The following is a 15,766-nucleotide window of genomic DNA, read 5'->3' on the forward strand; positions in this document are numbered from 1 at the left end:
AACGATTTTACAAATTTTCAATACGCGGCACTCTAACACACAAAACACCTTTTCTTTTCCAGTGAATGGCATTTCTATACCTAAAAAGATAAAAACAAAAAACAATAAACGTAAAATTTTGACCTGTTTCCACACATGCTGTTAAAATTTGAGGTCAATTGGACGAGAATTGGCAAAGTTATTAGATTGCGAAATGATATCAAATTTTTTAAAACACCCTGTAGTTTTACAAAAAAAAATTCAAAGAAGTTTAAAATTAAATGTTGCTATAACATTTACAATTTTATTTTATATGTTATAATACACTATGACAAAAAAAATTATCACAATAGTTCTTTGATCATTTTTACATCCCTTCAGAAAGGGAGACACAGTTCAGGTTTAACGTTTAAACCTAACAGACTAAAAGTTGTTTTTATTCACACAATTTTTTAATTTGTCTTCTTTATTTTGTACTAAGCATATGCAAACTTTTGCATTTGAATGTAACTTATTGGACATTATATTCTTTTTTTTTCTCTCTACTTCCTTCCTAAACGTTTACTAATGCAATGTCATGTACACTGCCTGGCGAAAAAAAAGTCGTTGTTTGGATTTAAATAAGCAAATACTTAAAAGCCTTTGACTAGACAATTACTAAAGTGATTAATGTGTTTCAGTTGGCAACAATTATTTTAAACCTAACTGATGCAGTGAGTAGCTTCTCCTTTCTTAAAGAAAGATGTCGGAAGACATATCCTGCAGTCATGGAAAAGATGTTATTGTGTTTTTAGAAGGTCAAATTATTGGCCTGGATCAAGCAAAGAAAATACCTAAGGAGATTGCTGGAATTGGGTTAAGAACTGTCAAACACATTATTAAAACGTTGAAGGATAGTGATGAACTGGCAACTTCATGGAAGAAATGTGATCAGAAAACAAAAAAAAACTTGACTGACCATGATCAGAGATCACTTAAATGCTGGGTGGAGTCGAATCCTAAAATATCAGTAGAACTCACAGCTTTGTTTGATAGTGAAAGTAAGACACATACACAATGTGATGAGAACTCATAGGATTGGGATTAAACAGCTGTGGGATCATAAGAAAACCACTTGTTAGTGAAGCTAATTGGAAGAAAGGGCTTCAGTTTGCTAGGAAACGTAAAGTTTGGACTCTGGAGCAATGGGAAAGGTCATGTGGTTTGAGGAGTCCAGATTTACCCTATTCCTGAGTGATGGGCATGTCAGGGTTAGAAAAGAAGTGCAAAAAGGTGATGATACACAGGGCAACTTTTTGGGCGATGTTGCCAGCAACAGGCAACCAGGTGAAAGACAGGGCAAATAATTAGGGCAAAAGACAATTGGCAGCAACCAATCAGATTACAACTCACAAAAAAAAAACCATGAGCTGCCCATCACTTTTAAGTCAAGTTTGTTTGTATAGCGCTTTTAACAATAGACATTGTCCCAAAGCAGCTTTACAAAATCTGAATGACCCAAGACATGAACCAATTTTATCCCTAATCTATCCCCAATGAGCAAGCCCGTGGCGACGGTGGCAAGGAAAAACTCCCTCAGACGACACGAGGAAGAAACCTCGAGAGGAACCAGACCCAAAAGGGAACCCATCCTCACTTGGACAACAACAGACATGACTATAACATTAACAGTTTTAACATGAAGTCAGTTTTATTGATGTTATAACTCTTCATTAATGGAAACTTGAGTGCAAAACTGCTCATGACAACCGCAGTCCCAAAGTTAGCAAGCCAACTGTAGTCCTCAGCCACAAAAGCATTACTGTAAGAGTCCAGAGCGTCTTCCAAGTGTGACTTTCAACTGTCCATATGGGGCCGTCCTCCACGGGAGCGATGTGATGAGACTCCAACCAGACATAGGGCATCAGGATGGATCAGGCATCCATCCTGATCCCATTTTAACTTGACGCAAGAAAGCTAACGTTATCCCTACTTAACTAGCAATAACTTTCAGCTAACTATGTTAGCAAAAACCACCCCTAGTTAGCTAAATGTCATTCAGTCTCTATGGAGCGGTGGTTAGCTAACAGCAGTTTACACTTAGCTGAAAAACTTGAAGTCTTAATTACAACCTGAGCACACAAAAATAGGTTGTTGGTTTTCTAAGCATTTGATGAGGTAAATTCACCACTTCGGGTTTACACAGAATAACTTACCGGCATAAAAAGATATAAGTTGTCTCTCGTTTTCTTCGCTCCACTGCCGCTAAGACGCCACCGTCTTTGTTGAAAATTTCAGAAGCTCTCAGGTTGTCATGTGATTTGCTACTAGCACTCTGATTGGATGATCTTAAAAAGTTGCCCAAAAACGATCTAAATTGTTCAGATAGAAATTACGTTGCCCAATTTCAATGGGAAAGTGTCGACGCGTAATTGCCCTGCAACATTACCCAAAAAGTTGCCCTATGTATCATCACCTTAAAGTGATGTACCCATCATGCATAGTGGCTACTGTATAAGCCTCTGGAGGCAGTATCATCTAGGGTTGCTTCAGGTGATCAGATTGAGATTACGGGGCAATAAAATGAAGTCAACTGATGACCTGAATGTACTAACCAGGTTATCCCCGATTATTTTCTTTTCTGAAGGCATCGGGCATATACCAGGATGACAATGCTCAGATTCATCTAACTCAAACTGTCAAAGAGTGGTTCAGGAAGCATGAACCGGTCTTCGACTCTCCTTGGTGAAAAATTAATGCAAATCTGGATGGAAATATGCCGTGACGTTGCATAAGGTTGTCAAAAAAATTCCACAGCAAATGCGCACCATAATCAAAGCTAAAGGCAGTCCAATGAAATATTAGAGCGTGCAACGTTTTTTGTTTTTTGTTTTGGCCAGGAAATATAGATTATATCAAATTATATAATATAACTTCACTGTGTGTTTTCATTGTGAAAACATGTGAAGATGAAGAAAATGTTAATACTTTACAATATAAAAAATTAAAACCTTTTTTTATTATGAGACAGCCTGCTTTTAATTAGAAATTGGAGATTTTTAAAAATGGCATGATCTGATGTGGTAGAAGGGACACTAGTGTCCTAAAGACAAGAGGAAGGCATTAGGGAAAAGGTGAAAGGTCAAATGCCTATATTAAATGTCCTCCACGTAAATAACTAAGACTAGGTGGTATAGCAGTCCCCATCAGAGACCCGGTACAAGCGCACGGCCTAAAGCTAACTCCCCTCTGCCCTCAACCTAGGAGATTTAGCCTCTATCTAGTGCACTTGCACCCTTTTCCCCCTGATTAGGGGCCAAACAAGCAGCCTGGCTCGGACCTGGTGCCTATAACCTCTCCTATGGGTAATTGTTTGCAAAAGTCTGCTGTGGGTGCCCTGGAGCAGTGTTCGTGGACACAGGCCGCCAGTATCACCAGGCTGACCCTGAAGGTAAACAGGGCCACTAGCAAGCCTCATTAGCTCCAGCCACAGGGCTACGTGCTCTGTGACACACACTGCTGCCCTCTGACCTCTGTGATTAAATATCGCTCAGGCTCATCTGCTAACATTTAGGCAGCGTCGCCAATGCCAAGCCCCGATGACACGCGTTTAATGAGGCTGACTGGCAGAGCGCTCTCACACTCATCCGCTAACAACTGTATGACATGGAGGAAAAATCGCATCACTAGACAACAATGATTCCAAGAAATGAAATTAATCTATATGTTTACACTACCGTTCAAAAGTTTGGGGTCACTTTGAAATGTCCTTATTTTTGAAAGAAAAGCACTGTTCTTTTCAATGAAGATCACTTTAAACTAATCAGAAATCCACTCTATACATTGCTAATGTGGTAAATGACTATTCTAGCTGCAAATGTCTGGTTTTTGGTGCAATATCTCCATAGGTGTATAGAGGCCCATTTCCAGCAACTCTCACTCCAGTGTTCTAATGGTACAATGTGTTTGCTCATTGCCTCAGAAGGCTAATGGATGATTAGAAAACCCTTGTACAATCATGTTAGCACAGCTGAAAACAGTTGAGCTCTTTAGAGAAGCTATAAAACTGACCTTCCTTTGAGCAGATTGAGTTTCTGGAGCATCACATTTGTGGGGTCGATTAAATGCTCAAAATGGCCAGAAAAATGTCTTGACTATATTTTCTATTCGTTTTACAACTTATGGTGGTAAATAAAAGTGTGACTTTTCATGGAAAACACAAAATTGTCTGGATGACCCCAAACTTTTGAACGGTAGTGTATGTCACCTTATTGAGCTCTTTCTTCCATTTCTAGACCTTTATATATTCACACAGTGAATACCCAGGAACTCAAAAATGTTTACATGGTTAACTCCACAGGAAATTCGTGACAAATGTGCAAGACTGCCTAAGACTCTGCACAGTACAGTAGATTGGTACTTGGGTTTGAAAAGTGGTAAATTTACAAATGTTAAGTACCTCATCAGTGCTTTCAGTATGCAAATTATTCCAGGAGGATGTTGTACATACAAACTTTTAGCCATAGAACTAATGTGCTAAGCTAGTTATTTGTTATAAAAAAATACAGTACTGTGCAAAAGTCTTCGGCAGCCTATTGGGGTTTTTTTTCATACAAACTTTGTTATAGATTTCTATTTTATGACTTCTACATTATCGAGTCGGTACAAAAACATTTTAGAATTCCAAACGTTTGTCTTCCAGCCCAAAATTAAACGTGGCAGAAAAAAAAAAGTTTGTATCTGAGCAGCATATTCCATAAGAGAGCACTTTTCAGATTAAAACAGAAAACATAATAAAGGCTGCTGGGTTTCAGTGCAAAATGAAGAAGCGAGTGTGACAGTCAAAGTGTCCAGAAGAACTGTGGCTGGTTCTGGAAGATGCTCAGTAAAACCTACAGCTCACTTCCTTATCAAACTGCACTCACTGGACCTGAGACTATCTTTTTTTAAAGCAAAGGGTCGTTTCACACCAAACATTCAGTTTGTTATATTGATTTATTATGGCTTATGGCTGTTTATAGTATTTTTTAAATATTGAAACATTTCATTTCGTTATTTTCAAGCCATTTTTGGTCTACAACATTTCTTGACATGTGCCTAAGACTTTTGCACAGTACTGTGTCAGGGTTTTAACTCGGCCTTTTCAGTGTATCAGGCCGATACACAATGTTTCCTTATCGCTACGCCCACAATATAGCCGACACGCCTGTAAAAGTTACCGCTACACTAGTAAAGACTTGTCAATCTTGAAAATGCGGGGGGGGGTATTTTATTTTCTCTTGTTATCCCAACGCAGTGGCAACAATGCGCCACCATGAGAATGTTCTACATTCGGACATACTCCGCTCCCCGTCCATGTAAGTGCCCAGTACATAGCTGCCCGAGTAGTTCTGTATGGAGATTGTCATTGATCATGCTGGTCCGGTTTACCTCCTTCCTTATGCTGTGTTCGCTGTGAAGCGCCATCCGTGGTAAGAGGCGCTTACGCACCATGCATGTAAGCCATACCGGTCCCCGAGTTAGATCTGGATAGTCATGTATTGTAATTGAACAGCTGAAACTGAAAATAAAGCCGGTACTTGATGAACATCACCTGGTTGTTTTATTCTTAGTCCATAAATATGTCACTAATATAGTTGAATATTAATTATAATAAGTTTTCAATCAAGGCGGCATGGTGGTGTAGTGGTTAGCACTGTCGCCTCACAGCAAGAAGGTCCGGGTTCGAGCCCCGTGGCCGGCGAGGGCCTTTCTGTATGGAGTTTGCATGTTCTCCCCGTGTCCGCGTGGGTTTCCTCCAGGTGCTCCAGTTTCCCCCACAGTCCAAAGACATGCAGGTTAGGTTAACTGGTGACTCTAAATTGACCGTAGGTGTGAATGTGAGTGTGAATGGTTGTCTGTGTCTATGTGTCAGCCCTGTGATGACCTGGCGACTTGTCCAGGGTGTACCCCGCTTTTCGCCCGTGGTCAGCTGGGATAGGCTCCAGCTTGCCTGCGACCCTGTAGAACAGGATAAAGCGGCTACAGATAATGAGATGAGATGAGAAGTTTTCAATCAAAAACAATCACACCAACTTTTGGCAAAAAAAAAAAAATCTCATGAATATTACTAAAAAAGGGTGACTTTCAGGGAGGCCTGCAAGTGCCAGGAAATGCACTAGAATGCATCTCTAAGCATGTAGAACCTGTGAGCTTTCAGGGGCCTAAGGTGGCTCCCGAACCCCTGGCTGTTATGACTGGTGCCACTACGCTGATATTTTGGTCTATTCAGAACCCTGCTGTATACGTTAAGTTATTTAATGTTAGCAATATGGTAAAATTTTGTTACAGCATACATATACGGCATATGAGCTTGGGAGCATGCTGTTATAGGAAACTAATCAGCGACAAAGTGGTGTGAAGCAGCCTGATGTGAAGCGGAGTCCCTATTATCACCCCAAAGTGAATTTTCTTACAACCCAAAGTGTTAATTTTAATCTATTTATAGTTGCATTTAAAATTGTGGAAAAACAAGTGAAAAACAAGTTAGTTCCTCTTATCATTACGTTATAACATCTATAAACAGTTCCCTCGCCAGCTGCCAGTCTTTTATCTCTTTCTTGAGGTTAATAACAAACTCCTATTTCTATGACACTGGAGGCTCCTTCCAAAAATGTTAAATAAGCGTCTCCTTATCCAAATCTTCACCATACCAGTGATTTCTTTCTATTTGCTTATTATTAAGCTTAGATTACGTCGATCATCTACCATATAAGTCCAAATGAATTTGCTGGTAATATAGAGAGATAGCATATCAGAACGAGAAGGAGCTCTAGAAGGGTAGAGTGCATTTCTCCACCAAGTCACATAGTATCAAGATCAAAATCAAATCACTTGAATCGAGGATAATACTAAAGCTGTACACCAAATTTCATCCAAATCTGTTCACTACTTTTTGAGTTACATTGGGAAAAGGCAACAAAATTCTGGATCCATGTACATATCCGGATTTGCATCAAAATCTAGGCAATTGTTCCTTGGCCCATGACCTTTCCTCCAAATTTCTTCAAAATCCCTTCACTACTTTTTGAGTAACGTTGGGGATAGACAAACAAACAAACAAACAGAGGTGAAAACATTACCTCGTCCAACAAAGTTTGTGGAGGTAATGAAAGCATTAATATAACCTTGTGATTTATTAAAGCAGGCACTACTGTCAGAGCTGCTGTTGCAGAAAATCAATCAACTCCTTCTGAAGAATCAGAACTGAGAATTAAACAACACTGTGGTATAATGTTAAACAAATAACTGAGAATATAAGAATGTGAATCGTGTTACTGAAATCCCACTCGTGTCTACCCCGGAGATCGAAGTTAAATCATGGCGATACTGTATGTTGACAGGTTTGAGTTAAGAATATGACAATATAAGTACTTTGTGGTGAACTAGCCAGCTAACTATGTGAGGTGACACGAGGACGTGGGGGCGTTGGATAAACATTTCGAGATATATCTAGATCTTCTAAGTATTTTTAGACATTATATTAGGCATCATGTCTCAGCTTTGATGCCAAGAATTAAATCATATGCAAACACCACACATATCCCGGCCTGGATAAATCTCTCTCTCTCAGGTTTTCGTTGTTAGCCGCGTATTCACGGCAGCTTTATTTCTACTGACGACCTCTGCACTGTGACCTACCCGTCTTCCTGAGGGGGAAGTCCTCCTCCCTGGTGTCCAGGCCAGAGGGCAGAGGGGATTTGAATGTAGGAGGCATCTCTCCTAAAGGAGGAGAATTCTGCTCCATGGACATGTGCTGGCTGGTGCTAAGAAAAAAAAAAGACAGTTGATTAGATTAATACTTCACCTCCAGTCATAAACGCATGTCTCAGATACAACCCCAATTCCAAATAATTTGGGATGCTATGTAAACTGTAAATAAAAACAGAATGCAATAATTTGCAAATCATGGAAACCCTGTATTTCATAGAAAATAGTACAAGGACAACATATCAAATGTTGAAACTGAGAAATTGTATAGTTTTTTTTTTAATCTATGCTCATTTTGAATTTGAGGTCAACAACACATTTCAAAAAAGTTAAGATGGGCATATTTACCACTGTGTTGCATCACCTCTACTTTTAACAATACTCTGTAAATGTTTGGGAACTGAGGAGACCGACTGCTGTAGTTTTGAAAGAGAAATGTTGTCCCATTCTTGCCTGATATACAATTTCAGTTGCTCAACAGTTCGCGGTCTCCTTTGTCATATTTTGCACTTCATAATGCGCCAAATGTTTTAAATGGGAGACAGGTCTGGACTGCAGGCAGGCCAGTTTAGCACCCGGACTCTTTTACTACACAGCCATGCAGTTTTAATATGTGCAGAAAGTGGTTTGGCATTGTCTTGCTGAAAGAAGGAAGGCCTTCCCTGAAAAAGATTTTGTCTGGATGGCAGCATATTGCTCTGAAACGTGTATATATCATTCAGCATTAATAATGCCTTCCCAGATGTGCAAGCTACCCATATCATGTGCACTAATGCACCCTCATACCATCACAGATGCTGGCTTTTGAGCTGTGCACTGATAACAAGCCGGATGGTCCCCCTCCTCTTTAGCCTGGAGGACGTGGTGTCCATGATTTCTAAAAAGAATTTCTACTTTTGATTCGTCAGAGGGCGGCACGGTGGTGTAGTGGTTAGCACTGTCGCCTCACAGCAAGAAGGTCCGGGTTCGAGCCCAGTGGCCGACTGGGGCCTTTCTGTGTGGAGTTTGCATGTTCTCCCCGTGTCCGCGTGGGTTTCCTCCGGGTGCTCCGGTTTCCCCCACAGTCCAAAGACATGCAGGTTAGGTTAACTGGTGACTCTAAATTGACCGTAGGTGTGAATGTGAGTGTGAATGGTTGTCTGTGTCTATGTGTCAGCCCTGTGATGACCTGGCGACTTGTCCAGGGTGTACCCCGCCTTTCGCCCGTAGTCAGCTGGGATAGGCTCCAGCTTGCCTGCGACCCTGTAGAACAGGATAAAGCAGCTAGAGATAATGAGATGAGATGAGATGATTCGTCAGACCTCAGGACAATTTTCCACTTCGCCTCAGTCCATCGTAAAAGAATTCAGGCCCAGAGAAGGTGGCGGTGTTTCTAGATATTGTTTATATCTGGTTTTAACTTGCATTTGTGGCTGCAGTAATGAACTGTTTTCACAGACGATGGTTTTCTGAAGTGTTCCTGAGCCCATACAGTGATTTCCACTACAGACACGTGTCTGCTTTTAATGCAGTGTCTCCTGAGGGCCTGAAGATCACAGGCATCCAATGTCAGTTTTCAGCCTTGTCTCTTGCATACAGAGATTTCTCCAGATTCTCTGAATCTTTGAATGATATTATGTACCATAGATGATGTGATGCACAAATTCTTTGCAATTTTACATTGAGGAACGTTATTCTTAAATTGCTGCACTGTTTGCCCACGCAGTATTTCACAGAGTGGTGAACCCCTCCCCATCTTTACTTCTGAGAGACTCCGCCTCTCTGGGATGCTCTTTTTTCGCTACGTTCACACTGCAAGGCTTAATGCTCAATTCCGATTTTTTTGTGAAATCCGATTTTTTTGTGAGGTCGTTCACATTAACAAATATATGCGACTTGTATGTGATCCTCAGTATGAACGAAAAGCGACCTAAAAGTGTTCCGCATGCGCATTGCAGGATACGACGACGTCACACGCAGTGAGCATGGCCAGTGTTTACGGAAGTAAAACCGCCCGGTTGCGGTATGACCCATCCAATCTAGCTTGAATAGCTGCATCCCCCCAAATGGAAATCAGCTCCCTAACCTCTGCGTCCTTCCATTGAGAAGATTCAGAACCTTCACAGCCCGAAGCGTCCCTCGCATTGATGTCATGCGCAGGGGCGCAGATACGTTTTTTGAACTGGGAGGGACAAAAAACTGGAGGGGGACAAAGCTGCCAGCAAACCAACCCCAACCCCGATATGCCTGTCAAACTTGTTGTTAGTAACCATAGCAACCAAGCTCGAGCTCGCAACCTGTGCAGTCTGCGCAGCTCAACCAACCGAATATCAGTCTTTGTTTTATGTGAGTTGTTGCAACTATGTATACACTGCCGTGCACCTCAATAAACCGAATGGTAATTAGTCTTTTGATTTTTCCGTGAGGTTTGCTTTATGCAAAGAAAGACAGCATAGACGTTTTTTCCTCCCTATAAGTGGGGGGGACCGAACGAGGTGAATTTAAATCTGGGTGGGACGAGTCCCACCCTCTATCTGCGCCCGTGATTATGCGCCATGTTGTTGTAACTTTTTTTGAGAGACCCGCCGCCTACTTCAGCGCAGAATAGTGACGTTTGTGGCTTGTTGATGACGTGTAAGTCGGATGAATGCGACCTGGCGGTTCAGACTGAAGTCGCATATGAAAAGAGCGGATAGGGATCGGAATTAGGACCACATATCCAAACGGCCTGGGTCGGATTAGAAAAAATCGGATCTGTGTCGTTTATATTGTCAATAAAAGATCGGATACAGGTCACATATGGGCGAAAAGATCGGATTTGAGTCACTTCAGCCTGCAGTGTGAACGTAGCCTTAAACCCAGTCATGTGACTGACCTGTTGCCAATTAACCAATTTTTTTTCTTTTTCAGTCTTTTGTTGCCCCGTCCCAACTTTTCTGAAACATGTTGCGGACATCAAATTCAAAATGAGCATATATTTTTCAAAAAAACAATAAAATTTCTCAGTTTCAACATTTGATATGTTGTCTTTGTACTATTTTCAATGAAATACAGTATAGGGTTTCCATGAGTTGCAAATCTTCACATTCTGTTTTTATTTATGTTTTGCAGAGTGTCCCGACTTTTTTGGAATTAGAATCAGAAAATGAATATCGCACTGCAAAAAAGAAATGAGTGTCCAAAAATGTGTTTAATAATCATATATTTGGTTTCCTGTCAGCTTATAATAAGAAATACTCGGTCATTTTGCATATTTCCAGATATTTTCCCTTGCTAATGTCTTCTTACACTGCATCATCGCTGTGTTAAAGGAGGTAAATGTAGCCTTGTAGACAAAGAACGCTTGCTGTCCAACATTTGCTTCTTCAGTTCTTTAGCCATGAGACCAAATGGAAGTTTTTCTCACCCAAAACCTCTTTCATAAATACAAGCCAGAATTTTCATTTCCTTTCTTGAGGCAAATGTTGGTTTAATTTGGGGGGAATCATCATCATCATCATCATCATCATCGTCACCACTTCCTTTTTTCCAGTAAGTATTCAGCTACGGAGTGAAATTCTACCCTCCCCCCCAACCCCCCATTTTATAGATTACAGTAAATCACACCAACTTGGCGTGACATCACCGAAGAACTGGCTGCGGTTTGAGGCGGATATTTACAGCATGAGCTGCACAAGAAAAAAAAAATTTTGAGTCAAATAAACCTCGAATATGTGATAGTTACAGTGCAAACCTCAAAAAAAGCAAACATCAGGCACCAACTGACCAAGTATGTTTGGGAGAAGTGAAAAATTCAACCAAACTATTCCATTAAAGTCATATTCATTACTAAAACTTAAACATTTCCACATCAATGCTTCGCCATATGATGTAGATCTTAGTTCATTTCTGCTCGATTTTCTTTCCATCCTTATGAGATTTAAATAATAACCCAAACAGGACACCAAAGATCCAGAAACGAAGGTCCGTATGATGATATTAAGCACAAGACTGGTGCCAAGGTCACATTTTAATCCAACTTTAATGAAGCATCACGTACATGTACCAGAGTTTGGCGCGCTGGTTGAGAGGGTGACCAGACGGAGGCGTGTCTTTAGCCGATTTATTCAGCAGGAAGTCGTGCAGTTTTTGTCGCACTTCTGTGCTGGCCATAGCACCTGAAGGAAAAAGATCCAGGCCTGCATTAAAACACATGCAATGCATTATTAAGAGGAAAAACTCCACTCCACTCCACTCCACTCCACTGGGCCAGGGAGATAACATGAATGAATCAGACAAATGTACAAACAGTGCCACCTTCTGGTTGTAGGAGCATTCTGCAGGACAGATGGCACATCACAGAGCATAGAAGGTGCTAGAGATTTACAAATTATGAAGTGCATTGATATAATCCTGATGTTTGTGTAATCTAACAGATGTCTTTCACTTTCAGGAAGCCTGGCATGTGCTTCTCTGATATCTGAGCATGCTTTAATGTCCAGGCTCCTCCTCCTCCATGATTAAATCAGCTTTTGCCTCCTGTTCCAGATCTACATTCTTCTGGAATTCTACTGTGTCCGAAATCACTCCCTACTACTATATAGTGGACTATAGTGAGGACGCCATTTTGTAGTGCTGTCCGAATGTATAGTGAGCATTATTACACCCTATATAGTGCACTCAAAGTATCCCACAATGCATCACGAAAAGTAGTGTACAACCGACGGTCACTAACCAAGCAATATGTCCCATCATGCATTGCGGTCATGCTGAAAGAAATCAAATCAAAAGCCTCAAATTTGGTTGAATAAAAGGCAGCGGCAAAGAAGAAAGTATTCAGCCTTGATTTAAAAGAATTGAAAGATGCAGGTACTTTGTATTTATTAATGTGGGAAATACACTCAGCATAATATGTACAGTCAAGCCGGAAAGTCTGTACACCCCTTTCACCTTCTCCACATTTTATTACGTTACAGACTTATTCTACAATTGATTGAGTTCATTTTTTGTCACAAAATTCTACACAAAATAGCCCATAATGACAAAGTGAAAGCAGGTTTTTAGAAAATGTGCAAATTTATTTTACTGACAAAAAAAGGTTATTTAGGGGTTACATATCTGTACACACCCTTAGCCTAATACTTGGTTGATGCACCTTTGGCAGCAATTATAGTTTCAAGCCGTCTTGGGAAAGAAGCTACGAGCTTGGCACACTTGTTTCTGGACATTTTTGCCCATTCCTCTTGGCATATCCTTGCAAGCTCTGCAGGTTGGATGGGGAGCATCGGTACATACCCATTTTCATCTCCTTCCACAGATGTTCAATTGGATTCAGGTCTGGGATCTGGCTGGGCCACTCAAGGACATTCACAGACTTTCTCCGAAGCCAATCCTTTGTTCTCTTGGCTGTGTGCTTTGGGTTGTTGTCATGTTGGAGGTCCAGAGCGCTCTGGAGCAGGTTTTCTTCAAGGATCTCGGTGTACTTATCTGCATTCATCTTTCCCTCTATCAGGATTAGTCGCCCTGTTCCTGCTGCTGAAAAACATCCTCACATCATGATGCTGCCACCGCCATGCTTCACTGTAGGGATGGCATTAGCCAGGTGATGAGCGGTGCTTGGGTTCCTCCAGACGTGATGCTTGGTATTCAGGCCAAAAAGTTCGATTTTGGTTTCATCAGACCAGAGAATCTTGTTTCTCATGGTTTGAGAGTCCTCTAGGTGCCTTTTGGCAAACTCCAAGCGGGCGGTCATGTGCCTTTTACTAAGGAGTGGCTTCCGTCTGGCCACTCTACCATAAAGGCCTGATTTGTGGAGTGCTGCCTGGATGGTTGATCTTCTGAAAAGTTCTCCCATCTCCACAAGGATACGCTGGAGCTCTGTCAGAGTGACCCTCGGGTTCCTGCTCACCTCCCTGGCCAAGGACCGTCTTCCCCGATCACTCAGTTTGGCCAGGTGGCCAGGTCTAGGAAGATTCTTGGTGGTTCCAAACTTCTTCCATTTACAAATGATGGTGGCTACTGTGCTCTTTGGGACCTGTAAAGCTGCAGCAATGTTTCTGTACCCCTCTCCAGATCTATGCCTTGACACAATCCTGTTTCTGAGGTCTACAGAGAATTCCTTTGACCCCATGGCTTGGAGTTTGCTCTGACATGCACTGCCAACTGTGGGACCTTATATAGGCAGGTGTTGGCAATCCCCAATCAATTGAATTTACCACAGGTGGACTCCAATTAAGTTGTAGAAACATCTCAAGCAGTATCAGTGGAAACAAAATGCACCTCAGCTCACTTTTGGGTGTCATATCAAAGGGTGTGCACACTTGTATACATATGGCATTTTACATTTAGATTTTTAATAAATTAGCACAAATGTCTAAAAACCTGCTTTCACTTTGTCATTATGGGCTATTTTGTGTAGAATTTTATAATAAAAAATGAACTCAATCTATTGTAGAATAAGTCTGTAACGTAATAAAACGTGGAGAAGGTGAAAGGAGTATGCAGACTTTCCGGCTTGACTGTATTTATCACAAAAATGCATGCATGTATTTCTTATTTTAAAAACCCATCAGGCGACTGATCTGGCACGCTTTAATTGTGCAACAGTAATGACGTAAATACCACCATGACGGAATAGTGTCTGAAAGCGTTTTTTCATTTTATCATTGAGCTCACTATATCGTCCTCTGTATAGTAATTCCCTATATAGTGAGGAGGGAATAGTGAACGAGTGAGTGATTTCTGACACAGGGATAGACTCATGGTTCTAGTGTTGTAGTCAAGACCACCTAAACTGGGACCAAGTCATGACCAAGACTTTGAAGGGCTGATATCAAGTCAAGCCCAAGACTAAGGCAGGGCGAGATCGAGTCAAGACCAGGACCAGACCAATGTGTGTGAAGGGGGGCAGGGAGGAGTGACAGCCATTTTCAATTTAGAAATGAGTCACATTATTGGTTGCATTTGAAGCATAAATTTTACATCCAAATCACATCACAGTAACGATGTTAACAAATAAATCAGACAATACACGGGCAATTTAGTCAAATCCCCACAGTTGTGGTTTTGACCGGTCTTGAAATAAAATCCAGAGTCCTCTATGTCTGAGACCGAGACAAGACCAAGTAAAAATGTGGTGGATTCCAAGACAAGACGGAGACCTTCAAAAAGTGGTCTTGAGTACAGTCTTGAGTACTACAACATTATATAGATCTTAAAATGGGGTCCAGGAGACCATCAGGGTTCTGCGATATTTAGCCAGTAGGGCCACATGACGATAGTGGATATTCATTTGAACTAATAGTGTTATAGTTCTTATAGATATTATGATAGTAAAGAATGACGTTGTGCTTTTTATCCATTTACAGTCACATCTAACGGTGTGTTCCTGAGAAAGTGCACAGCACAATCTGCACACCTCCATCCTGAAGACGCTCCCATGTTGGAAAACTTACATTTACAGCTTTATACCTGAGTGTTACAAAGCATTGACACTGGAGACTCTTTCCATAAGTGCTGAACAAACATCACACAGAAAATGTGTTTCTTAAAGGAGAACTGAAGTCATTTTTATACTCACTTTATTTCTTAATTAACATGTTATTCAATGACGTTTTCGGTTTTAGTAACCTTATATCGTGACTCGTATTGGCAACTAATTGCAATTAAATATTATATTTATCGGCCTATTCGGTTTTTAGCCGTGTTGAATTTAGTTCGTTTGGTCCATGGCAGGCGTCGCTTATCCGCGCGATCTTCACGAGACTTGTGCAAGACTTCGAAACGCGAAGTGTCAGCCAGGTGTCAGTGCCGCCATTTTGAAAACTGTTTTCCAAACGAAATATTGCACAAAAACGAATTTAAATGACGATTACTGCCTACTTTTTTCAAACTTTCCTGATTGCTATCAAAACAAGCAAAACTTCCAGCTTGATTACGTCAGTATTCGAAAGAGGCAAAGGCGCGCGCGTCTTTTGACAATGTTGGCAGATGTTGGTCACTTTTATTTCCGCTGTACGTTCTACTTCTGTCCTACGATGTCTCGCACAGGCCTCAACGAATCTCGTTTACGGCCATTGCTTTGACGTATGGACTGATATAT

At 41.1% G+C, this 15,766-nt stretch overlaps 1 protein-coding gene across 5 annotated transcripts in view; it reads right to left on the reverse strand.

The window, feature by feature from the left end:
• The window catches only part of LOC132900500 (histone deacetylase 9-B), a 130,633-nt gene that overhangs the window by 63,478 nt on the left and 51,389 nt on the right, over positions 1-15,766 (reverse strand). For 3 of the 5 annotated variants that reach the window (XM_060942631.1, XM_060942628.1, XM_060942632.1), the window contains 2 exons: positions 11,726-11,864; positions 7,639-7,763 (listed from right to left, as the gene is read on the reverse strand). In XM_060942631.1, the coding sequence (XP_060798614.1) occupies positions 7,639-7,763; positions 11,726-11,864 (264 nt within the window). The remainder of the gene's footprint in view (positions 1-7,638; positions 7,764-11,725; positions 11,865-15,766) is intronic. The other 2 variants (XM_060942630.1, XM_060942629.1) reach the window with 2 other exon arrangements.

Source organism: Neoarius graeffei, chromosome 16 (genome assembly GCF_027579695.1).
Source record: "Neoarius graeffei isolate fNeoGra1 chromosome 16, fNeoGra1.pri, whole genome shotgun sequence".
Classification (NCBI taxonomy): Eukaryota; Metazoa; Chordata; class Actinopteri; order Siluriformes; family Ariidae; genus Neoarius; species Neoarius graeffei.